Genomic DNA, 25,612 nt, shown 5'->3' with positions numbered 1-25,612 from the left:
GGGGGAGAAAAAGAAGAGTCAAAAGAGGGAGAGGGCAATCAAGCCAGTAATCGCACTCCTAAGTAAAAATGGGTACTGAAGATTGGATTCTTAAAGGTACAAAATTGATAACAAATACCAAAAAGCAAAGATTAAAAATCTAGAGTAGAGGTTAGATTCTCAAAAATACAATATTAAAAAAAAAACAAAATCACAAAAATTATTAAAAATATATATGAAATTTGCTTTAAAAACAGGGTCTTTTTTCTGCAAGGTAATAATAGGTTATAAAAATAAAAATTAAAGGAGTAACAAGGAAATTAAAAGTAAAAAAATTAAAAAAAAATGATAATAGTAAAATATACCTAGGAATTTCTCTGGAGCTGTTGTGGGCAGCATGGAGTCAGTTCAGTTTCAAATAGTTCCTTGTTCCAACTTATACTTCTCAAGGTCTATAGGCCCCTTCCAATAGAGTCAGTGCTAACTACAGGGTTTTAATCTGTTGCACCTGTCACTTCCAAAGTGGTTCCATCTGTTTATTTTGGCTTCTTCTGGGTGCAAGTCTCTTCAGTGTCTAATTTCCACCCTGGCACAAGGGGGTGAAGGCGGTCACTTATTTAGGCTCACTTTTTCAGTTGTGCTGTGGGGAGGGAGGAACACTGCAAACAAATATCACTGGCATGTGTGGGGAGTGCTCACAGTGTCTGGGCCACATTGGGTTTGCCCCCGCTCACGGCATGTGTGCTTTCCCAGTCTACACTGCTCAGGCTCCAGGTTGCTCTGCAGGGGAACTGTCTAAGGCAGGACCTGGGTTGCGTGCACTTCCCAGGTCTAAGCCGCTCAGATTCAGGTTCTTGGGTACTCCACAAAGGCGTTTTGTGCCCTTCCCAGGTCAGAGCAGCTCAGGTGACCAGGTGCTTGGCTAGTGCACTCTCCCCAGCTGGGCGGTGCGTCTTATCACCTCCCTGGTCCCAGCCACTAGATTTCATGGGTGCACAGCAGGAGCGCTGTGTGTCTTCTCTGGGGAGCTGATCTCTGGCTGCGGCCCTCCTGGCGGATGTCAACCATCCTGGATTCCAGGAAGACTTGGTTAGCAACTGGGAGCCTGCTCGTAGTTTGGTAGAGAAGGCTGTCTCTGGGGCCAAGATTGCCCCTTTCCCGCTCAGGCTGTCGCCAGCCTGCTTCTCTGCCTCCGGCGGGGATGGGCTGGTCTAGCTCTCCTCTGGTATTTCCTCAGTCCTTTGTTCTGTGAGCTGCCTGGCAGTGCCTTAGGCTAGAGCTTTTCACGGGAAGGTTTTATCTCTCTCTCTCTCTTTTTTTCTCTCTGTCTCTGGCTATCCCGCAATTTGGGGGTGCTATCTCATGTTAGCTCCCTCAGATTGTCCTCAGGGCATTCAGGCCTGGTCCTTACCCTAAGCAATGCAGCCCGCACCTCCCTGTTCAGCCCCCACTTACTGGTGGTGGATGCGAGCATCTGGGCTACTTCTCCATTGGGAGTTGTGGTTAGGCACATAATCTGTGGGTTTTATTTATTTTTTCCTTCCAGTTATGTTGCCCTTTGAGAATCCAAAACTCCCCACAGACCCGCCGGTGAGAGGGTTTCCTGGGGTTTGGAAACGTCTCCTCTTTTACAACTCCTTCCCCGGGATGGGTCTCTGTCCCTAACTCTTTTGTCTCTCTTTTTATCTTTAATATTTTGTCCTACCTCCTTTTGAAGACAATGGGCTGCCTTTCTGGGTGCCTGGTGTCCTCTGCCAGCATTCAGAAGTTGTTTTGTGGAATTTGCTCAGCGTTCAAATGATCTGTAGATGAATTTGTTGCGGAGAAAGTGGCCTCCCCGTCCTAGTGCTCCGCCACCTTAGGACTGCCCCTCCGGATTGCTGGGTTATATGGTAGCTCTACTGTTAGTTTTTTAAGGAACCTCCATTCTATTTTCCACAGTGGCTGCACCAATTTACATTCTCACCAACAGTATAGAAGGGTTCCATTTCTTTCACACCCTTCCCGGCATTTGTTATCTGTAAACTTTTTGATGATGGCCATTCTGATTGGAGTGAGGTCACCACATTATAGATTTGATTTGCATTTCTCTGATAGTTAGTGATGTCAAGCATCTTTTCATGTTCCTGTTGGGCATCTGTTTGTCTTCTTTAGAGAAATGCCTATTTAGGTCTTCTGTACCATTTTTTGATTGGGTTGTTTGTTGTATAGCTCTCTTAAACTTCAGATTTTAATCTACAAATAATATTTTCTGCATAAGCTGTTTTTTGTTTTATGGACTTAAATAATATATATGATAATAGATGTTAACTTGATTTACTGTGGTGATCATTTAACAATATGTTGAGTTCAGTTCAGTTGCTCAGTCGTATACAACTCTTTGTGACCCCATGGACTGCAGCATGCCAGTCTTCCCTGTCCGTCACCAACTCCTGGAGTTTACTCAAACTCATATCCATTGAGTCAGTGATGCCATCCAACCATCTCATCCTCTGTCATCCTCTTCTCCTCCTGCCTTCAATCTTTCCCAGCATCAGGTTCTTTTCCAATGAGTCAGTTCTTTGCATCAGGTGGCCAAAGTATTGAAGTTTCAGCTTCACCATCAGTCCTTCCAATGACTATTCAGGACTGATTTCCTTTAGGGTTGACTGATTGGCTGTCCTTGCAGTTCAAGGGACTCTAAGAATCTTCTGCAACACCACAGTTCAAAAACATAAATTGTTCGGTGCTCAGCTTTCTTCATAGTCCAAATCTCACATCCATACATGACTATTGGAAAAACCATAGCTTTGACTAGACAGACCTTTGTCGGCAAAGTAATGTCTCTGCTTTTTAATATGCTGTCTAGTTTGGTCATAGCTTTTCTTCCAAAGAGCAAGTATCTTTAAATTTTATGGCCCAAATCTGCAGTGATTTTGGGGCCCCCAAAAATAAAGTCTCTCACTGTTTCCATTGTTTCCCCGTCTATTTTCCATGAAGTGATGGGACTGGATCTCATGATCTTAGTTTTCTAAGAATGAATGCTGAGCTTTAAGCCAACTTTTTTACTCTCCTCTTTCACTTTCATCAAGAGGCTCTTTAGTTCTACTTTGGTTTCTGCCATAAGGGTGGTGGTCATCTGCATATCTGAGGTTATTGATATTTCTCCTGGCAATCTTGCTTCTAGCTTTTGCTTCATCCAGCCCAGCATTTCTAATGATGTACTCTGCATATACGTTAAAAAAACAGGCTGACAATATATGTTCTCCTTGACATACTCCTTTCCTGATTTGGAAACTGTCTGTTGTTCCATGTCCATTTCTAACTGTTGCTTCTTGACCTGCATACAGATTTGTCAGGAGGCAGCTAAGGTGGTCTGCTATTCCCATCTCTTGAAGAATTTCCCACAGTTTGTTGTGATTCACACAGTCAAAGGCTTTGACATAGTCAATAAAGCAGAAGTAGATGTTTTCCTGGAACTCTCTTACTTTTTCAATGATCCAGCAGATGTTTGATCTCTGCTTCCTCTGCCTTTTCTAAATCCAGCTTGAACATCTGGAAGTTCATGGTTCACATACTGTTGAAACCTGGCTTGGAGAATTTTGAGCATTACTTTGCTAGCGTGTGAGATGAGTGCAATTGTTCAGTAGTTTGAATATCCTTTGGCATTGCCCTTCTTTGAGACTGGAATGAAAACCGACCTTTTCCAGTCCTGTGGCCACTGCTGAGTTTTCCAAATATGCTGGCATATTGAGTGCAGCACTTCACAGCCTCCTCTTTTAGGATTTGAAATAGCTCAGCTGAAATTTTATCACCTCTACTAGCTTTGTTCATAGTGAATGAATGCTTCCTAAGGCCCAGTTGACTTCACATTCCAGGATGTCTGGCTCTAGTCCAGTGATCATACCATTGTGGTTATCTGGATCATGAAGATATTTTTTGTATAGTTCTTCTGTGTATTCTTGCCACTTCTTCTTAATAGCTTCTGCTTCTGTTAGGTCCATACTATTTCTGTCCTTTATTGTGCCCATCTTTGCATGAAATATTCCCTTCAGTTCAGTTCAGTTCAGTCACTCAGTTCAGTTCAGTCACTCATTCATGTCCGACTCTTTGCGACCCCATGAACTGCAGTACACCAGGCCTCCCCATCCATTACCAACTCCAGGAGTCTACCCAAACCCATGTCCATTGAGTTGGTGATGCCATCCAACCGTCTCATCTTCTGTCATCCCCTTCTCCTCCTGCCCTCAATCTTTCCCAGCATCAGGGTCTTTTCCAATGAGTCAGCTCTTTGCATCAGGTGGCCAAAGTATTGGAGTTTCAGCTTCAACATCAGTCCTTCCAATGAACACCCAGGACTGATCTCCTTTAGGATGGACTGGTTGGATCTCCTTGCAGTCCAAGGGACTCTCAAGAGTCTTCTCCAACACTACAGTTCAAAAGCATCAATTCTTCTGTGCTCAGCTTTCTCTATAGTTCAACTATCACATCCATGCATGACTACTGGAAAAACCATAGTTTTGGCTAGACGGACATTTGTTGGCAAAGTAATGTCTCTGCTTTTTAATATGCTGTCTAGGTTTTCATAATAATATTCCTTTAGTATCTCTAATTTTCTTGAAGAGATCTCCAGTCTTTTCCATTCTATTGTTTTCTTCTATTTCTTTGCATTGATTACTGAGGAGGGCTTTCTTATTTCTCTGTGCTTTTCTTTGGAACTGTACATCCAAATAGGTATATCTTTCCTTTTCTCCTTTGCTTCTTCATCTTTGCTTCTCTTTTCTCAGCTATTTGTAAGGCCTCCTCAGACAACCATTTGCATATTTGCATTTCTTTCCTTGGAGATGTTCTTGATCACTGCCTCCTGTACAATGTCATGAACTTCCATCCATAGTTCTTCAGGCACTCTGTCTATCAGATCTAATCCCTTGAATCTGTTTGTCACTTCCTCTTTATGATCGTAAGGAATTTGATTTAGGTCATCCCTGAATGATCTTGTGGTTTTCTTCAATTTAAGTCTGAGTTTTTCAGTAAGAACATATTTAACAATATGTACCTATTTAAAAGATATGTATGAAAAAATTTTGTAAATGATGTATGAAAAGAATTTAATACATCAGATTTAATGGATAAATTATATATTTATTACAATATTAAAGTTGTACCCATCTAATAAGATTACTAAACCTTGTGAACAACGAATCACATAAAGAAAGTAGACACACTTGGTGTGTGACTAACAAGGCCATTTGAGCATTCTGTGCATTTCTTATTTCATCATTAGAATGTCAGTGTTGACTTATCTATTAAGACTCTATCAGTTGCAAATAACAAATGAAACAATGAACTCAAGAAATCTCCAACTGGTTTAAGGGGAAAAAGGAGGGAAAATGTCTTGGTTCTTACAGCTGAAAAGTTCAGAGGTAAATCCTGCTTCAAAAATGGTTAGATCTGGAGTTCTCATGCTGTCATCAGGATGTGGTTTGTTTTCTCTCAATTCTGGCTTCATTTCAAGTCTCCATGGTATCCCCTAACAGCTTCAGACCTTCCCTCATGGAGCCACAATGACAGTCATGGCTCCACCCTCTACAGCCTCCTGGTGGCAAGCACAACAGGAGAGGGGGAGGGCCTTTATCAAGCCATTCAAACAAAATGCTCAGAATTGTCTCATTGTCTCAAGTGAACCAGTCACAGAGACCAAGAAAGTGGTTAGGTCTGGGTCACAGGCTCTGTCTGTGGAACAGAGAGAGACTCTGAAGTACAAGGGCTGAGATTGTGAAGGTCCTGGCCTCTCCCATGTTGAAGCAAGATGATAAATTAAGAGTTCCCTTTAAGAAGGGCAAGTGGGTGCTGGGTGGGGAAATAGTGAATGGGCATGATAGTGGTGGGGTTTGTTACCTGTCTGCATCTGTGTGTGTCGGCATGAGTGTGTTTGTATCAGATATTTAATAAATTTTTTAAAGTCAAAGACTTGGAATATTTGATTTACTTGTTACCAGGTAAAGTATTTTACTCTGCATCAGCTAGGAATGTTTAAAACTCATTCTTCCTTTTCTACTTCTACTCATCTTCATTTTTTCTTATAGAGTTTATCCTAATTTCTTCCCTGCCTGTCTGAACTTTAAAACCAAAATTTATGTTGGCTATACAGATGATGTAATTAAAAAAAAAGGGGGTACTCTTTTCTAGTTCCTTAAAGAGAAATATAAAATTTGCATATAATACCTCACTGCTATACACGGATCCAAAGTTAGAGCTGAGATGATCCTATAGAAAAGAAGTGCTTTAAAACATTTCTCCCAATCTGTTTGTATTTGGAAAAATATAGAGATTTGCATAAATGATGTGGGCCTGTAACAGTTATAAAATGAACTTGCCAATGAGAGTAAAGGGGATTTAGAGATGTCAATGTTCTTAAACTTAGGTGAAGTGAAAGTTGCTCAGTCATGTCCAACTCTTTGCTTTACTACCCCAGAGACTATACAGTCCATGGAATTCTCCAGGCAAGAGTACTGGAGTGGGTAGCCTTTCCCTTCTCCAGGGGATCTTCCCAACCCAAGGGTTGAAACCAGGTCTCCTGCATTGCAGGCAGATTCTTTACCAGCTGAGCCACAAGGGAAGCCCAAGAATACTGGAGTGGGTATCCTATCCCTTCTCCAGCAGATCTTCTTGACCCAGGAATTGAATAGGGGTCTCCTGAATTGCAGGCCAATTCTTTTCCAACTGACGTATCAGGGAAGCCCGCTTAAACTCAGGTAGTATATGTTAGAAAAATAATATATCTCTATTCAATCAAGAGGTTTTCATATTGTATAAATATTGTAAGATTCAGGCATTAGGGTATCAGTTGCTGGGTCTTGATAAGCTTTAGGAGAACCACACTTTAAAAAAATGAGAACTTAAAGCAGTGCTCAGCTTTAGAACTTGATTTTGGGTATAGGTCCTATTGCTACTTAAGTATAAATTAGGCATAGCTAAATAAATTATATTTAACAATAAAACTTTTGTTATTAAAATATACAAGTGTACAGGGAAGAGTGTTGGGCAATGGTACAATAATTATAGATGAATTAAGAAAGAATCTTAATTAAAGTAAGATCCTTACTTTAAGGATCAATTTTCTTTCACTTTGACAAATTCAGGGCACTAAACATTTCTCACAAATTCCTTGTAAATTAACTAGTAATCATTTTATAAAGTTAATTAATCATCTGTAGCAAATTCTCCAATGACACAAAAAGTCATTATCATTATACATGATTAGCAATGTGATCAGTCACCTAGGGAGGTAAAGTTTAAGGAAAGTAATTATTTGGAGAATGTCAGCCATTGTTAAATTAGGAGTTTCTCTCATTATTCATATCTGATTAGCATGAAATATGAATCACAAATGTGACACTGATTCAACAGACAAATGAATATACTTGTTTGTATTCCAAGTATTTCTTAGCTTTCAGTAATGTTAAGTCTTAATGCAAATTACATTGGTATCATGTTATTTTGGAGTTGTTAATATGCTTTTGTTAAAAATTTTAAGAAGTAATATGGCAATAAAAGGACTAAAACCTGAAACACTATCCTCAGAAAAGCACTAGTATGTGTTTACCATTCAGTTAAGTTCAGTTCAGTCGCTCAGTCGTGTCCGACTCTTTGCGACCCCATGAATCACAGCACGCCAGGCCTCCCTGTCCATCACCAACTCCTGGAGTTCACTCAAACTCACGTCCATCAAGTGAGTGATGCCATCCAGCCATCTCATCCTCTGTTGTCCCCTTTTCCTCCTGCCCCCAATCCCTTCCAGCATCAGAGTCTTTTCCAGTGAGTCAACTCTTCGCATGAGGTGGCATTAGGAAATGGCAAACAATTTGAATGAGTTTATGAAGGGCTCCCCCGGTGGCTCAGTTGGTAAAGAATGCAGTCAGTAAAGAATACTTGCAATGCAGAAGACCCTGGTTCGATCCCTGGGGTGGGGAAGGTCCCCTGGAGAAGGGAATGGCTGCCCACTCCAGTATTCTTGCCTGGAGAATTCCACGGACAGAGGAGCCTGGCAGTCTTTTTGCGGGGTCGTAAAGAGTTGGACACGACTGAGCAACTAGCACTGTGTTCTTCTACTGCTGTGAAGGGAATAGTACGTCATTTGGCTGTAAAGTTGTGACCTATTTCACAACCAACCCAATGTCAGTCGGTGTGGCTTGCCTTGGAATGTTATCCATGGGAGAAAATGGTTTCTGGAAGATTTTGAGTCCTGTAAGACCTTATATGGGATTGACCTAACTTAAAGGAAAGTTGTCAAGCAAGTTTCTTCATGAATATTTAAGGCAGTAGTGTAAATTGTATATGGAACTACAGTAGGTTCTGATGATACCAGTTTAATTTATAAAGAGATCTAGAAATGTGTCAGAAGGAAATTTGAATGATAGTTTCTCAGTAATTTTTTTCCTGTAAAATCTTATTTGCTACGTCACTTCAGTCATGTCTGCCTCTTTGTGACCCTATGGACTGTAACCCGCCAGGCTCCTTTGTCCATGGGATTCTCCAAGCAAGAATACTGGAGTGGGTTGCCATGCTGGAGATCTTCCCCACCCAGGTATCGAACCCATGTCTCTTATGTCTCCTGCATTGACAGGCAGGTTCTTTACCACTAGCACCACCTGGGAAACCCTGTAAAATCTTTAAAGATCTTTTAAAAGTGTATGATAATATTATTTAGAGATAATGACATTTCTTTCTAGAATTATTTTCTTTTCTTTTTTTTTTCAGTGAATTCAAAGCAATGAACACTATAGAAAGTCATCCTTCTCAGATAAAGCCAAAGAAATTTTGGAAATAGATTTTCCTTAAACATTCCATGCTGGCTCTGTTTTTTGATGTTTGACACATATGTAAGTTGCTTGAAATGGGTCGATATTTATGGAAACTCTTAGGGAAACTAAGTGTTGGAGACCTTATGTAGAGGCACAGTTATAGATTTAATGGTTAAAATTAACAATAGTGGTCACTTCAGTTCAGTTCAGTTCAGTTGCTCAGTCGTGTCCGACTCTTTGCAACCCCATGAATCGCAGCACGCCAGGCCTCCCTGTCCATCACCAACTCCCGGAGTTCACCCAGACTCACGTCCATCGAGTCAGTGATGCCATCCAGCCATCTCATCCTCTGTCATCCCTTTCTCCTCCTGCCCCCAATCCCTCCCAGCATCAGAGTCTTTTCCAATGAGTCAACTCTTCGCATGAGGTGCCCAAAGTACTGGAGTTTCAGCTTTAGCATCATTCCTTCCAAAGAAATCCCAAGGCTGATCTCCTTCAGAATGGACTGGTTGGATCTCCTTGCAGTCCAAGGGACTCTCAAGAGTCTTCTCCAACACCACAGTTCAAAAGCATCAATTCTTCGGTGCTCAGCCTTCTTCACAGTCCAACTCTCACATCCACACATGACCACTGGAAAAACCATAGCCTTGACTAGACGGACCTTTGTTGGCAAAGTAATGTCTCTGCTTTTGAATATGCTATCTAAGTTGGTCATAACTTTCCTTCCAAAGAGTAAGCATCTTTTAATTTCATGGCTGCAGTCAGTGTCACTTACCTTTATCTAAATCCTGCTATGTGCCATTTTCTAGATTTGAGGACAGATTCAGAGACATTTGGTAACTTGTCCAAAATCAGCTAACAAATTAAGGACTGAGATTTAGTTTTGGGACTTTGATTCCAAGATTTTTCACCTGCAGTGGTATCTTATGTCTAAAAGTTATGTTTAAGTATTAAAAATGGAAAATATAAATTGACCTATATCACCAAAATAGGTTTGTAATTAATAATGATGTAAAGGTTATTGAGGGTGCCCCTCATAACTCAGGTGGTAAAGAAACTGCCTGCCAGTGCAGGAGACTCAGGTTTGATTTCCAGGTGGCTCAGCTGGTAAAGTATCTGCCTGCAAATTGGGAGACCTGGGTTTGATCCCTGGGCTGGGAAGATCCCCTGGAGAAGGGAAGGGCAACCCACTCCAGTATTCTTGCCTGGAGAATGCCATGGACAGAGGAGCCTGGTAGGCTACACTCCATGGGGTTGCAAGAGTCGCACATGACTTAATGACTAAACCACCACCAGAACATGTTAGCTAGCATCCTTCATGGGGCCTTGGAACTTCCTCCTGGACCACTTTTCTCCCAGAGATCTCCAGATATTTACATGGCTCATAGTTACATGCATCTTCTGATATTTCCATAGCTCACTGCGTCACTTTCCTCAAGACGTTCCAACTTCCCAGGTGATAGCCGTAAAGAACCTGCCTACCAATGTAGGAGGTGTAAGAGACGTGAGTTCGATCCCTGGGTTGGGAAGATCCTCTGAAGGAGGGCATGGCAACCCACTACAGTATACTTGTCTGGAGAATCCCATGAACAGAAGAGCCTGGCGGGTTACAGTCCATAGGGTCTGAAAGAGTTGAATACGACTGAAGCGACTTAGCATGCAAAGATTATTCAGTAGCGGTATTAATATAAAGATATTCTAAGTATGGCCACTAGAGGTCAGCACTTAGCTGCTTTATGTGGTATAACAAATTCTGCATTTTAGTGGTATTTTTTTTTTTTTTGGCCAGGTTAAATTCAGGTGCTAAATATTGTTGTGGCATATTGCAGATATAATATAGTTAATAGATTAAAAGCATTTTAGTAGCTGTCACTATGTTAATGTAATAAAACTTTCTAAAAAGTACTTCCTTTTTTGAAAGTTTCTTTTGCTTTTCTCTTAAATCAGAGATTCAATCTTTTATAATACCAGCTAATTTCTCTTGTAAAACATATTTAAAATCTATGTTTATAATTTATAGACATAGCAAATTTATGAACATTAGCAAACAATTCATAATTTGTTCAGAGCATGCTCTGTTCTTAATTTCTTTTAAAATATAATAGCAAATTACAGGTTTTGTAAAGATCTGTGGCACATTATATTACATACAATATTTCCAACATAACCATGAAGCTGCCTAATTGATACTTTTCTTGCTTCTACAAGACCAGGGGTTCATGGAAGGCAGATAACTTGCTCAGTTTTTAATCCCAGCTCCTACCCCAGTACTTCTCCCAGAGTAAATACTTGGTAAATGTTTACTGACTGAATGTCTGTTAAGAGGCACAAAAATAGTGAATCCACTGGGAGTAAGAGTCCTGATATCATTTTTGAAGCTTTAGCCATTGAGCAAATTATTAAACTTTGAACCATAATTTATTTGTCTTTGTAAAAGGGTATTTGTCTTTGTAAAAGGGTATAATATTATTGGGTTGCCAAGGCATTACATTAAATATGTATAAAGTTTCTGTTGCATCATGAATAATAGGTATAGCTATTATCATTCTTAGCAATGATTACTAACAATTATTACTAGTAATACTGGTAGTGGTAGTAAAGGTAGAAACATGCAGTGGGTCTGGCCAACTCTGAGCCTGTATTTAGTATGGAAGTTTTTCTTTCTGCTGTGCCAACATAGTGAGATTGTACAGTTTGGACTTTAAGGTTGTTGTTTGGGCATTTTAAACCATCTTCTTTTTTCTTTTTTTTCATTTTGTGACTAAGGAACACAAACCAGAGATTGCAAGTCAGGGTAGGTCAGGTCCAGGTTCCTGAGCTCAGTGTACTAGACCGGGCTGCTGAACTTCTTGAGGCACCAGAACCATGGAGCAAGTTGTTTCTTTTAGCTTGTGTGTGTGTGTGTGTGTGTGTGTGTGTGAGAGAGAGAGAGAGAGGGAGGGAGGGAGGGAGGGAGGGAGAGGCTGATTGATTCAATGTCCGTCAGCGAACATCTGATCCTGGTCATTGTTTCCTCCAGCATTTAAGAGCATCAATCATATGCACCATTATTTTCTGCTTCTGAATGGTCTGTAGATTTCCTTATATCTTTTATTTTTTGCTTTATTGAAATGTATTTATTTTTAATTGGAGGATAATTGTTTTACAATATTGTGTTTGTTTCTGCCAAATATCAGCATGAATCAACCATAGGTAAATGAATGTCCCCTTCCCTTATATCTTTTATTTGTGCACATCTTATTTTTTCCTTAAAGAGATTGTATGATTGTCAGTATGATCTTCAGGTAACTGTCTCAATAAAGGCTGTCTATGAGAAAGGCCCTATGAGAAATATTTAGCATTGCAGCATAAACAAAATTCTGAACTTGAACCCTACTTTTGCAATATTTTAAGTTTTGGCTGCTCTTTCACATCCTGGCTACAGGATCAGAGTTCTGGGCCTCACTTTCTTGAGTGCATGCTAACTGCGCAGGTGCAAAAATTCTTTAAGTGTAATTACAAGGATTCTTTCTGTACCTACCCATCTACCAGCACATACTGTATATAAGATTCCAAACTAGTTCCCCTGGGCATAAAAGACTGACTAAACTTTCAAGATCTATTGGGAGTTTATTTTTTTAATAGGGGTGATATGTAGATGAAAATAATGACAATGTAGAGCAATGTTAAATATGCTCTATAAGACCTTATTCCTCAAAGTGTGGTCTAGGGACTGGCATTGCCTGAGGGTCATTGGAAATGCAGAATCTCAGACCTTATTGCAGAACTACTGAAGCAGTATGTGCATTTTGCCAAGATCTCAGACAATATGTTTACATATTCAAGTATGATAGCACTTTGAAGGCAGAAGGCTTTAGGGAATGCAGATATCACTTCCACCGGTTGGGGACCCAGAATTTCATGGAGGAAGGAGCCTTGAGGGAGACAAAGGAGTTTAGTGGTAGAGCTGGGATTAGGAGGAGGCTGTCCTGGGCAAAGGTAGGAAGGAGAGGAAAGATGGTTTTTTTGAGTTGTCAGATTTCTAAGGTACAGCATTAGTGCAAAGGAGTAAGCCATTTGGGAGGTGGGGGTACTTCAGAGTGCAAGACTAGGGTGTAGAGTTTTTAAGATTGTACCTGTGACCAAAGGAATATTTTCATATATGTGAATGACACAGTCCAGAGGTGGAGAGGAGCTTCCTGGTCCTTTCGTCTTATTACCTATAAGGATCAGAGCTGTCCTTTAGGAAGAGAAATCTAATGTGCCTCTGAGAGGTGGTTTGTGACTAGACCCAGAGATTAAAGAAATAGCATGGTATAACCTCAACAAAAGGTAGGGTAGAGAGATGCTCATCAGTCCCCAGCTGTTCCAGTCATTCCAGCTGAGATGCAGACATGTCAGTGAAGAAGCCGGATGAGGCTTCATATGACTCCAACTCCTGGTGTTGACTGCAACAACATGAGAGACCCCAAGGGAGGACCACCCAGCTGAGCACAGTCAACCTGCAGAACTGTGAGCCACAAAGGTTGGGGGTGGTTTACTGAGCAGCAACAGAAAACTGTGATGGGAAGCGATGGTGACATCTACCTTTTAGGATTGTCACAAGGGTAAAAGAAGATTTTTATTTGCTGAATCCTTAGCCCACAGCCTGGAACAAAACAAGCCTTCATTGTGTGTGTGTGTGTATTATATATATACACGTATATAATATATGCTATATATGTATATATAGCGTAAAAGGAAATAGTATGGTGGCAGTGAGGATGGAGTGAAGATTAGAGAGGTTGCTGAAATAGAATCAAGGGGAGGCAGTGTTTGGTACACAGGCAAGAAGAGAAAGGTAATAGGGAGAATGATTGCAGTGTTAATGACACTGGTAGCAACAGGAGGAGTAGCAGTTCATTCCGAGAGAAGTCATTTGGTTCCTTGACATGCTGGCTGAGATGCTAACAGAACACAACTAGAAGACTTGTGTACCCCTTATTCAGAAAGGAATATTGTAAACTTGTGAGAGAAGTCAGAGATGGAGCAAAGCTTCGGGACTTCTCTGCAGCAGCCATGGTGAAGCTAGTGTTGTGGTTAAGACCCAAGGCAAGACTACCTGAGGAGTGAAGGGACCCAGGCAGGTGCACAGGGAATGTCGAGTCTGTTTCCTGAGCACCTGGCTCTCACTGTGTGGAAATGCACTCTGAGGGCTGCTTTCCTCCTTTCTTGACTGTGATACTGTCGAGAGCAGCATTCCTTGTAGACATTAGAGTGTTTCTCAGTGGCATAGGAAATGATTTCTAAAATACAGCTGGTACCCACGAGTGCATATAGTTTTACTGCATCAAATAGGCCATAGCTAAAAAAAAAAAAAAAAAAAAACTTTCTCTCCAATTTGGATTTATCTACTGTATTTTAAATTTTCTTCCATTGTGTGTGTAGAGGTCTCTCTCCCTAATATTTTATAATGGTGATTTTCAAACATACAGTATGGTTAGAAGACTTTTAAAATAGTATTTCATAGCAATTGCCTAGATTCTAACAATATTTTTATTTTATTTATTTTTTCTCTTCCCTTTATTTTATTTTTTTAATTAAAAAATTTTTTATTATTATTTTTTACTTTACAATATTGTATTGGTTTTGCCATACACCAACATGCATCCGCCACAGGTGTACACGTGTTCCCCATCCTGAACCCCCCACCCACCTCCCTCCCCATACCATCCCTCTAGGTCATCCCAGTGCACCAGCCCCAAGCTTCCTGTATCCTGCATCAAACCTGGACTGGTGATTCGTTTCTTATATGATATTATACATGTTTTTTTTTTTTTATTCATCTAATTTTTTACTGAAATTGAAGTACATGCCAGGCACAATGCTAGGCTCTTTTCAATATATGACAGGAGAAGTCTAAAGAATCCACTTGAAGTTTAAGACTTATAACAGATTTACTTTACATGGGATAGTTATTTTGTTGATGGAAACAATGCGCTGGTATTATTAATTCATAAGGTCATAAAAATGATAACTTGAGTTTATGATAAATATCAAAAGTTAAGATGAAAAACTATTCTAGAGATAGAAGATGGAAAATAACAAACCCAAGACCTACATTTTGAAAATGTCAAGCAGAATTTTGAGCTATCAACTAAAAATTAAACAAAAATGCAGATAATTAAGATTGTTGTTGTTCAGTCTCCAAGTCTTATCCTACTCTTCACCACCCCATGGACTGCAGCACACTAGGCCTCCCTGTCCCTCACCTTCTCCCAGAGTTTGCCCAAGTACATGTCCATTGAATCGATGATGCCATCCAACCATCTCATCCTCTGTCGCTCTCTTCTCCTTCTGCCTTCACTCTTCCAGCATCAGGGTTTTTTCCAATGAGTTGGCTTGTTTGCATCAGGTAGCCAAAGTATTGGAGCTTCAGCTTCAGCATCAGTCCTTCCAATGAGTATTCAGGGTTGATTTCATTTAAGATTAACTGGTTTCATCTTCTTTTTGTCAAAGGGTCTTTCTTTTTTTTATTTTTTTATTATTTTATTTTATTTCATTTTATTTTTTAGCTTTACAATATTGTATTGGTTTTGCCATACACCAACATGCATCTGCCACGGGTGTACACGTGTTCCCCATCCTGAATCCCCCTCCTACCTCCCTTCCCATACCATCCCTCTGGGTCATCCCAGTGCACCAGCTCCAAGCTTCCTGTATCCTGCATCAAACCTGGACTGGTGATTCATTTCTTATATGATATTATACTTGTTTTAATGCCATTCTCCCAAATCATCCCCCCCTCCCTCTCCCACAGAGTCCAAAAGACTGTTCTATACATCTGTGTCTCTTTTGCTGTCTCGCATACAGGCTTGCTTTAACGTACACTTCTCTTTTTACCCATGCTATGCAGAAATTTTTGTAAAAATGTAGTGTGATTGTAATATAAAATTTTTGTACTTATTTTTCAGTAAATATTAAAACAAAAACATTTCCTCACGTTATTGCAAAGTTATAAACATTGTTTAAAATTACTTCAAAATAGTTCATGTAATTTATTTCATCAAGCTAAAGGTGACTTCATGATCCTGTGTCTTATTAAATAAAAAAATGATTCTGTATCTTAGGTTTTTTTAAAACAAAATATGAATGCTAAATTCTTTTCTATTTTTAAGACTTTTTTTTAAAAGTATAGATTCTCTTATGTGAATAAAATGAAGATACTGTGTTGAAGAGATATCTGTACCCTGTGTTTGTAGCAGCATTATTCACATCAGTCTAAGAAAATAGACTAAGGAAGTAACCTAAGTACCTATGGGCAGGTGAATAAAGAAGTTGAGGTATGTATACAATGGAATATTATTCAGCCATAGAAAGGAAATCCTGCCATTTGTGACAACATGGATGAGACTTGAAGATATGCTAAGTGAAATAAGTCAGAGAAAGAAAAACACTGTATGATCTCACTTCTATGTGGAATCTGAAGACAAAACCAAACACCAAAAACTAAGCTCGTGGAAAAAGATCAGATTTGTGGCCACCAGAGGTGGAGGGTAAGAGGAGGGAGAATTGGCTTAGGGTAGTTAAAAGATACGAGCTTTGAGCTGTAAGATAAATAAATACTGGGAATGCACACATGCTGACTATAGTTAACACTGCCCTAGGATATTTATGAAAATTAAGAGGATAAACCCTAAGAGTTCTCATTACAAAGGAAAAAACACTCTTTGGTATCTATGTGAGATGATGGATGTTACTAAACTCATTGTGGTAATCATTTCATGATGTGTATAAGTGAAATCTTTATGCTGGGTACCTTAAACCTGTACAGGAATGTATGTCAATTTTATCTTAATAAAACTGGAAGAAAACATACAGATTCTCAGAAGTGGAAATAGTAATAATAGATCAAAGGATGTGAACATTTAAAAGATAGATACTTGTCAAATTGTTTTTCAAAAGCCAAATTTATTAATACCAAGGTCCACACCAGTATATTTGAGTGTTTGCTTCACTATATCCTGGCCAGCCTTGGCATACATTAAAAATACACAAAAGTTTTAAGAAACTTGGCAAGGCCTTTGGGTTGGAACAGATCTGCCTGCAGCTGGACCTCCTTCCCTTTTGAAGTATGTATTTCTAGGTTAATGGTAAATGGAGAAGCTTTGGGGTCATGGTTGAAGCCTGGGGCAAGGTGAGAGACAGGGGGATTATAAAGGGAAGAGATTCAATTTTCCCTCACTTTTTGTTGCTTAAAATATTTTTTGAGGCAATCTCAAAACATAGAAATGTTATACAGTACAAATTTTTTTCTCTTGAACCATTTGAGAATAAATGAACAATATACTATTGCCCCCAAATACTTTAGTGTGTATTTCCTATAAACAAAGGTATTCTGCTGTCTAACCCTAACATAACTATCCAAATCATGAAATTAACATTGATACATTACTAACATCTAATCATATCCTGTTTTTATTTCACCAAGTACCTTAATATTCACTACAGCAAAAGAGCACGTTCAAAATCCTGTGTTATTTTTCCTTGTGTCAATTTGGAACAGTTTCCCAGCCTTGATTTTTATGACCTTCACACTTTTGGGGGGTACAAGTCAGTTATTTTGTAGAATGCGCCTCAGTTTTGGATTATTTTTTCATAATAGCATTCAGGTTGCACCTCTGGCAGAAATATCATAAATGTAGTGCTGTGTTCTTTTCATTATATCTTACCTGGAGGCATAGGACTTTGATTTGTTCTGTTTATGATGGTATGTTGATGACTTCTTTAGGTGGTATCTGCTAAGCTTCTCCACTGTAAAGTTATCCTCTTCATAATAAGTATTTGGTGAGGATATATTTTGAGGCTATGTAAATATCCTGTTCCTTGTGAATCAACCAACCAAACTTTCATCCATCTATTTTTCAATCAACCAATCATTTCATTATGGATTCTTGGTTTCCTGTTTTGTTCAATAGGATTATAATCTATGACCATCACTAATTCTGATGCTCAGATTGTCCCTCATTGGGTCAATGGGAATTCTTCCATTCTGATTTCTGTGTCTTTTCACATGTTCCCACCATTTTTTGGGAGACATTAGTTTCTGGAGGAGACATTCTTGGTTCATATTGTACTTTGCCTACTCTAGCCCTGGAATCAGCCATTTCTCTGAGGAACTCTGATTCTTTTTAGGGGAGAATGATATTTAACAACCAAGATCTGGGTGTTTTGTCTGCTCATTGCTATTGGGATGTCACTTCTCCCAGGCCCTCCCAGTGGATTGGGGAATGTGTGTGTTCATGTCTTTACCTCTATAGTTTTTCATCTCTCTCTAAAAATACGTATTTCACTGATCTCTACAATTCTAATTTAGCAGAGTTCATTCTAGTTTTCTCCTTTTTCCTGTTAATCTTTCCCTCACAGTGACAAAACTTGGTTCCCATTATTTAGTGTTTATATGGTTATGTGATCCGTGCCCATGTATATAACCAATGTCTCATCATTGTGGCTGCTGTCTTCCTCTCCCCTCCCCCATTTCCCCCTTCCCACACCTGGACTCCACCCTATATCAGGCTGTCCAGCCAAGAGGAAGCCCTTTTTACTTAATTAGGACTTTGACCCCTGCCCCAGGTCACCCCAACCACATCCCACTTCTGCTCTGATCATGGTGCTCCTCTATGGGCCACATCTCTTCCCTTCCCCCAGCCTACCCGTGTTAGTACTGAAATGTTTGAGATGAGAAACAGTTCTTAAATGTCCTTAAGAGATCTAGTGGATTTTCATTGGAAGGCCCAACCTCTTGGCTCATTCATAGAAATCATACAACCTTTGGTTTGTTTAACCTTAACCTGAGGACTGCCCTGGTGGTACAGCGGATAAAGAATCTGCCTGCCAGTGCTGGGGACATGAGTGTGATCTCCGGTCTGGAAAGATTCCACATGCCATAGAGCAACTAAGCCCATGAGCCGTAGCTACTGAGCCTGGATGCTGCACTACTGAAACCCGTGTGCCTAGAGCCTGTGCTCTATACCAAGAGAAGCCACTGCAGTGAGAAGCCTGCTCACCACAGTGAAGAGTAGCCCCTGCTTACACAACTACAGAAAGTCTGTGTGCAGCAATACAGATCCGGCACAACTATATATATATATATATATACACACACATATATAATGGAGAAGGAAATGGCAACCCACTCCAGTATTCTTGCCTGGAGAATCCCAGGGACAGAGAAGCCTAGTGGGCTGCCGTCTATGGGGTCGCGCAGAGTCAGACACGACTGAAGCGACTTAGCAGCATACATATATAAACATTAACCTGGGGGAAAAAAAGAGGCTGGGCTTTGGTATTTCCCTTTACCCAGCAGATTTTCACCCAAGTCCCAAATCGTATCCACACTGTCTCTTCTCGTAGCTAGTGCTTTAGAGGAATTACAAAAAGCCAGCTGTCTTATGGGGTCCCCGCCAGGTGGTACAGGTCTCATGGGAATGTTTACTGCTGAAGATGCTGGTTTCCCAGACTTAAGATATGTCCAGGCAACTCATTAGAAAAACAGAACCAGGGCACCATCTTCACTTTATAACCCAAACTGGAAATGGACTCAAAAAGAGCTACTTCAATTCCATGAGTAGACAGATTTCTCCCCCTTCTCGCCAGCTTGATTGTTCCATTACAAACTGTTATTCTTTGTCCTTTTTTATAGTTGTGGGTGGGGGACTGGCAGAGGGGACAGAACGAGCTAGTGACTATGGGGAAGTGGGGAAGGGTGTACTCTGGGTTTCCTGTCTGGATTAGCCACAGGGTTTTCTTTTAGGAACTCTTGCTCCACCCACAGGAACACCAGAAGTTCCTACCTGATGGACTTCAAGACAGAGGAGAGGTCAGGGTAGCAGCTGCAAACCTGGGTGCAGAGGATAGATGGTTTAAAACATCTTTGCTAACTTGATATGTGATGATAGCATCTTATTTTGTGCTAGAAGTATGTATTATGTATCTGTGTAACTTTTAGAAAATGCTTTTCTTGTTGCCCTTTTTCTCAGTCCTCTGATGTTGTTTCAGGTATCATTAATTTTTTAAAATTATTTTTGATAGCTACTACAATGTTTGAAGCTGGAAAGGACAAAGGTAATCCAGATGAATTTGCTGTGGCACTTGATGAAACTCTTGGAGACTTTGCGTTCCCAGATGAATTTGTCTTTGATGTTTGGGGAGTCATTGGTGATGCCAAACAAGAATGATTATGATGCGAATGATCGACTCTGGAAGAATGAACCATTGTTCCTTAAGAAAAAAGTAAGATCTGCCTTCAGACACTGTTATGGACTCTGACTTGGTTTTATGTGTATGAATACATTCTTTTGAAATATAGTCTTGATTTTTGGGCACTTTTTAAATGCAGTTGTATATGGAGTATGCTTAAGATAAATTACCTCAAATGTAACCAATTTTAATATTCATTCAAAAGCTTTTTAAAAGTTAGTTTTAGAGAATATTTCTAGATAGATAATTTTGTTTCCCATTGACAGCCGTGTTTTGTTTTTCACATAAAAGTTGATTGCAATAGCTTTGTAATTCTTTTTGCAAGATCTTAACACAGTAAAAACTGGGATTGCAGTATAGTTTGCCTCATACAGTCTTCATTTTGTTATACTAGTTTTAACAGGATGGGTTCAGAACATGAAATGTGAATCATGCCTACTAGATGTCTAGTAACATATATGTATTTTTAAACCTGCTGAGTAAGGGGAGGAAGATTCCTACAGCCTGTTAAAGTCTATGGCCTACTTTCTGTCTTTATTAAAACAAGGATTGATTAACTTTTATTTTTTGCTTCTTTGTAATTGCTTTCTTGATTCTTAAACTTGTTGAAATCTATTGTGTTGTATATGTGTTTGCATGTGTAGAAGAAGGTGAAAAAGAGGAAGATAGGTTAGAAAACACTAATATTTAATTTTTTTAAGCAGTTCTTACAACATTATTTCTTTTCCACTCATACCTACTCTTATGTTACCCTTTATAAGCATTCCAGAGAAAGTTTTTTATAGTCTTTGTAGAACTTTTCTTTTGAAAGATGTTTACTCAGAAAATAGCTGTGATTGAGGACATTTTTGGGGGTGGTTAAAGAGCAAAACTTTTAAGCCTCCTGAACTTTTAAGGAGATGCTATCAGAATAGATTTCCCCCAAGTGAAAATGCAGGAGGAAGGGAAAGTTGAGAAAAATATGTTCTATTACTTTGGAGTTCTAATGCACTCTCTCTAAAACCTTACATTATTGAGAAAATTGAGGGTAAATGACTGTCTTATCACTGTTACTTGACATTTTACAGATGTAAGGGAAATGGAAATGAATGGTTTCAACATAGATCATTTAATAAGGCAGAGCATGGTGTGACCAAGCATTTTTCTAAAGTGTTAGATGGAAAATGCTGCATGCTGCCATAGTAATCGGAAATAATAACCTGTGTGAGGTATATTCTAGGAAATCAGAAGTAGTTCCCTTTTCATGCTGGGTTAATGCTTAGATAACTTGTTTTCTGGTGCAACTTCAGTTTTACTGCCTTCCACCCTCTTTTTCACATACATTTAATTCTTTGAAGCTTGATATTCTTTGTCTCATTGATCTGAAACCTTCACAGAAACTGTTTGTCATTAACATGAAACAAAAATAGTTTATAGGAAGTGGATTGTCTTACTGCCCTTGCCCATCATTTGGAAATAGGATCCAGCTCAGGCTGTAGTAATTTGTTGCTACTTGTTTAGTGAATTTCTTTTGGAGGTTCCCACGTACCTGTTAATTCTTAATACCATTTCTTGTAGAAGAACATACTATAAAAGAGCTGATATTTTTTGGGATAGGGAAGTTATTGGATGACTTAGGAGGTTCACAGAAATATTTCAGTTTAAACAAAACAAATTTTTTGGCACTAGATGTTAAATCTGAAATGATGAGGCATTGTTTATTATTGATGCTGTCTGGTTCTCTTTCCCTTTTGGATATGGATGAATGTTGACACTTGGTACAAATTCCCTGTGATTTATGGAATCCCGTATTTACAAAGTGGTTGTCCTTACCATGATTTCTCTAGAATTTTTATGTGTAAGGTACTGACAATCATGTACAATTGCAACGGTAACTTGCTTGTTAACATTACATGAGCATTTATCATTAAGGGTCTTAGCTGGGCACAGGTGCTTTCTTAGTAATAGGTTTTTGCCTTGAAATGTTCTCTCTCACCTCTACTGCTAAACTGATAACAAGGTCAGTTTCTTTATGTCATTTTGTTCTCTTACCTGAAAATATCTCTCTTTTTTGTGCCTTTGGTAAAATTCCCAGTGCATTAAAAAAACAGGTTTCAGGTCTTACAGTCTACAAGATGGGGATACCCTTCTACTGTTACAATGACACGGACATTTTTTGAACTGTGCCATGTTTCTGGGAACCACTAAACATTTTCAGAATTCTGTTGTTTTTTCTCAAAGAACTTTTTTTTCATAGTGGAGGATGATTGTTTTATTCTTTTTAAAATTTTGATTCTTGTTTTATTTATTTTATTCTTATTTTCCTTTCACACAAAACAGCACCTTTCAGTGGCCACTAAGAGCTCACTCCATTTTTTCTTTCCCCCGTGGAGAAAAATCAAAGGATGTTTGAACTTTGGGTTCTTGAGCATAGCTTGGGTCTGACCAGGTTTACACATTCTGATGATTACAAATGAGTACATTTTGGGTTTCTGTGATGTTTCAGAAACACCGTTATATAATTATACCATGTGAAACTCTTTAAGAATTCAATTATAAAAGATTTAATCAGTTAACCTCTTTTTGAAGCTGCTATAGCCAATAGTCTAATGTGACAGATATTTAGCTAAATAGAGATAATTTTTCCAAATAATGTTTAATTTGCAGTATTCCCCCACACCTTTAACAAGTAGACATTTTCCAAGTGAGGCACATTTATTTAGCTCGTTGTTGTTGCTAGACCTCCATCAAGTCCAGAGAGGGCCTTCCTGTTTCCTTCAGTTATTGCCTCCCTAGCATAGTAGCAAAATGAATTTCATCTGCAAATGGTGTTTTCAAAATAATGGTTCTTCTAATAGAGCACAATTATCCACCAAAGATGTAAAAGAATGATCATATGATTACCCTTTCACTCAGTGATACAGCTGAAAAATATGGATACTAATAGTATGCTGTGATTCTGGAGGAAGTAATAGATTAAAAGGACAGGTGAGTATTTTACTCAAGCTGTGGGTGAGTAAGGAGATAGAAGCTGCTATTCAACTCACAGTCCCAAGTATTAGTGCTTTGTGTAAAATGCACTTTTATTATCTTCTTGACACAGGTTGAAAGCGCTATCAGAGTAATTTATCATGATTATAAAATGTTTCTAAGATTGTGAAGTGTACCAGTGGCACAGCCTGTCCCTACCTGTTACCTGAAAACCTAGTTCCAAGAAATGACTCACGGTTATTATCTGCTAGAAGGGCAAGCAAAAGTTGAATATGACATCTTTATTTCATTGGAGGCATTACATCTCCATGACACTTATGTACAGTCATAAATATTTTCAAGCTATAGAAAAAAATAAAAAAATTCTGAAGGATAGTTTTAAGTAAACATTTTATACTTTGAACTGTTTGTGCCATGCGTACAGCATTGACTATATACAGGTAAAATATTCTATTTTTTTGAAAAGAAATTTTTTTTCTCTTTTATAAAAATCATATCTTACACTTTAAGATGTATTTTTGAGATTGAACTTGGAAATCTATTAATATGTGAAATTAAAATTATATTTGATATTGTTTAAAAACAATATTTGCTGTATTTCTACTTACAATGTATAAAATTTCATGTATTGATCAAATATAAATTATTTGCAAAGCTAACATAACTTTATATTTCTTATATTTCAAATAGAACTCAAATAAAAAGCTTTTAATGAAAAAAAGTGATGAGTGTTTTTATGACGAAAACAACAAAAATTTGGGGTTTTAAATGTCAGACTCCTTAGTTTTGTCCAAATAAAGGGAATAACACACGTGATTGTCTAGGCCTTTGTGTTTTTAGCATGTGTGGTGCTGTGCTTAGTTGTGCAGTCGTGTCCGACTCTTTGTGACCCCATGGACTGTAGCCCGCCAGGCTCCTATGTCCATGAGGATTCTCCAGGGGAGAATACTGGAGTGGGTTGCCATGCCTTCCTCCAGGGGATCTTGCCAACCCAGGGATTGAACCCAGGTCTCCTGCATGGGAGGTGGATTCTTTACCATCTGAGCCACCAGGGAAGCCCAAGAATACTGGAGTAGGTAGCCTGTCTCTTTGCCAGGAGATCTTCCCAACCCAAGGATTAAACTGGAGTCTCCTGCATTGAAGGTGGATTCTTTACCAGCTGAGCTACCAGGGAACCTGACCTCCACCCATGGTGTTCCTCAGGCCTTGGGCCTATCCCCTACTTTACCTCTTCTTAGGTGACTCATCTGTTCTTGTGCCTTTACACATCATTATATTTTTAACCCCCAAATCAGAAGGTTGGGCCTCTTTTGGAGCTCTACCCTCAGATATTCAACTGTTTCCTTGACATCTCCACCAAGTGTGTCAAATCCTTAGCATGTCTGGCATGAAACATTAGACTTTTCTTAAAAGTCTTACTTTCCTTAATTTTCTGTAATAGGAAATGGCATCATAATTCACCTCATTGCTCTTTTACTTTGTCAAATTCAGCAGCAAGTCGTTTCAATTCTAAAAAATACTTACTGAATATGTCTACTTCTTTCCAGTGTCACTGCCGGCTATTTTATCCACATTTTATCATTTCCCTGTGGTTGCTCCAGCAGGCTCTTTGCTAACTGGTAATGAATGTGCTCTAAAGAGGTTTACTGCAGGACATGAGTGTTCAGATTCCTTTAAAATGAAAGTGTCAGTGCCTCATTTTTTTTCTTCTCTGAAAAGGTTTGACATGAAGCTCTCTTCTTTCTTTGAAGGAAGGGGCACGACTTTTTGGATGACTCAGCTTCTACTAAAAGTTTCACAGAGTCTACTGTGAAAGAACTAGGGGGACAGAGGCAAGACAAAGAACTTTCACAGGTGCAGACTAAAGCGGGGAGGGGAATGAGGAAATTTCACAGGGGTAGACTAAAGGCTATGGGCTAAAGTGTGTGTGTGCACGTGTGTGTGAAGGGCAGAGAGAGGGCAGGTCTTAGGGGCCCAAACGGAGGAGGATGGGACCTTGTTTTCCTGCAGCCACATTATGGTTAGATGGAGTGTTTACACCGACAGGAACAAAATTCTTTGAAAGATTTCCGATCTTTCATCATGGCACACAGGGAGACAGACCCATAGTGAGGAGTGGTGTTTGAGCACCCAAGACCTGTGAGGAAGCTTGAATCATTGACCAGAGAGCACCAGCCTTCACAGAGCCAGTTCCTCCCACCCCGTATTTGTTTCTATCATCAGTGTTTAGCGAAGGTTTTGTCTGTCAGCAGAATTGCTGGTTGTCCTGCAGGAGTGTTACCTCATCAGTTGGAACATCTGGCTTATTACTCTGACGGCTCAATTTCCAGGCTCTTTTTTCCAGTTTTCATACATTTAATGTATATGTATATAACCATAAACAACATGTAGCATTGCTCTTTGTGTTCTTACAATTAACTCCAGTTGTATCACACTGACTGTGCCCTTTTGCAACTGATGTTTTTCATTTAATGTTATGTTTTTGAGACTTAACCATCTTTTTTTTAACCCTAGAATAATTTTATTTTTAAATGTCGTGTAGGACATGCAGAAAGTGTATGAATGGTTGAGAAAAGGGAACACCTGTAACTACTACCCAGTTACAGCCCATCACTGTCACCCCGGAAACCCTGTTGTTATTGTCTGAATGCTTGTGTAGCCCC

General features: G+C 39.3%; 1 protein-coding gene across 4 annotated transcripts in view; it reads left to right on the top strand.

Annotated features, from left to right (window-relative positions):
* Positions 1-23,621, top strand: part of GIPC2 (GIPC PDZ domain containing family member 2) — a 102,877-nt gene extending 79,256 nt beyond the window's left edge. For 2 of the 4 annotated variants that reach the window (XM_005904955.2, XM_070367808.1), the window contains exon 6: positions 19,812-23,620. In XM_005904955.2, coding sequence (XP_005905017.1) covers positions 19,812-19,957 — 146 coding nt within the window. In that variant the 3' untranslated portion in view covers positions 19,958-23,620. Of the gene's footprint in view, positions 1-8,718; positions 8,841-19,811 lie in introns of all 4 variants that reach the window. The other 2 variants (XR_011463689.1, XM_070367807.1) reach the window with 2 other exon arrangements.
* Positions 23,622-25,612: the final 1,991 nt, after the last annotated feature.

This window comes from Bos mutus, chromosome 3 (genome assembly GCF_027580195.1).
Source record: "Bos mutus isolate GX-2022 chromosome 3, NWIPB_WYAK_1.1, whole genome shotgun sequence".
Taxonomy (NCBI): Eukaryota; Metazoa; Chordata; class Mammalia; order Artiodactyla; family Bovidae; genus Bos; species Bos mutus.
The sequence above is the reverse complement of the archived record's forward strand: the minus strand, read 5'-3'. Positions and strand labels throughout refer to the sequence as shown.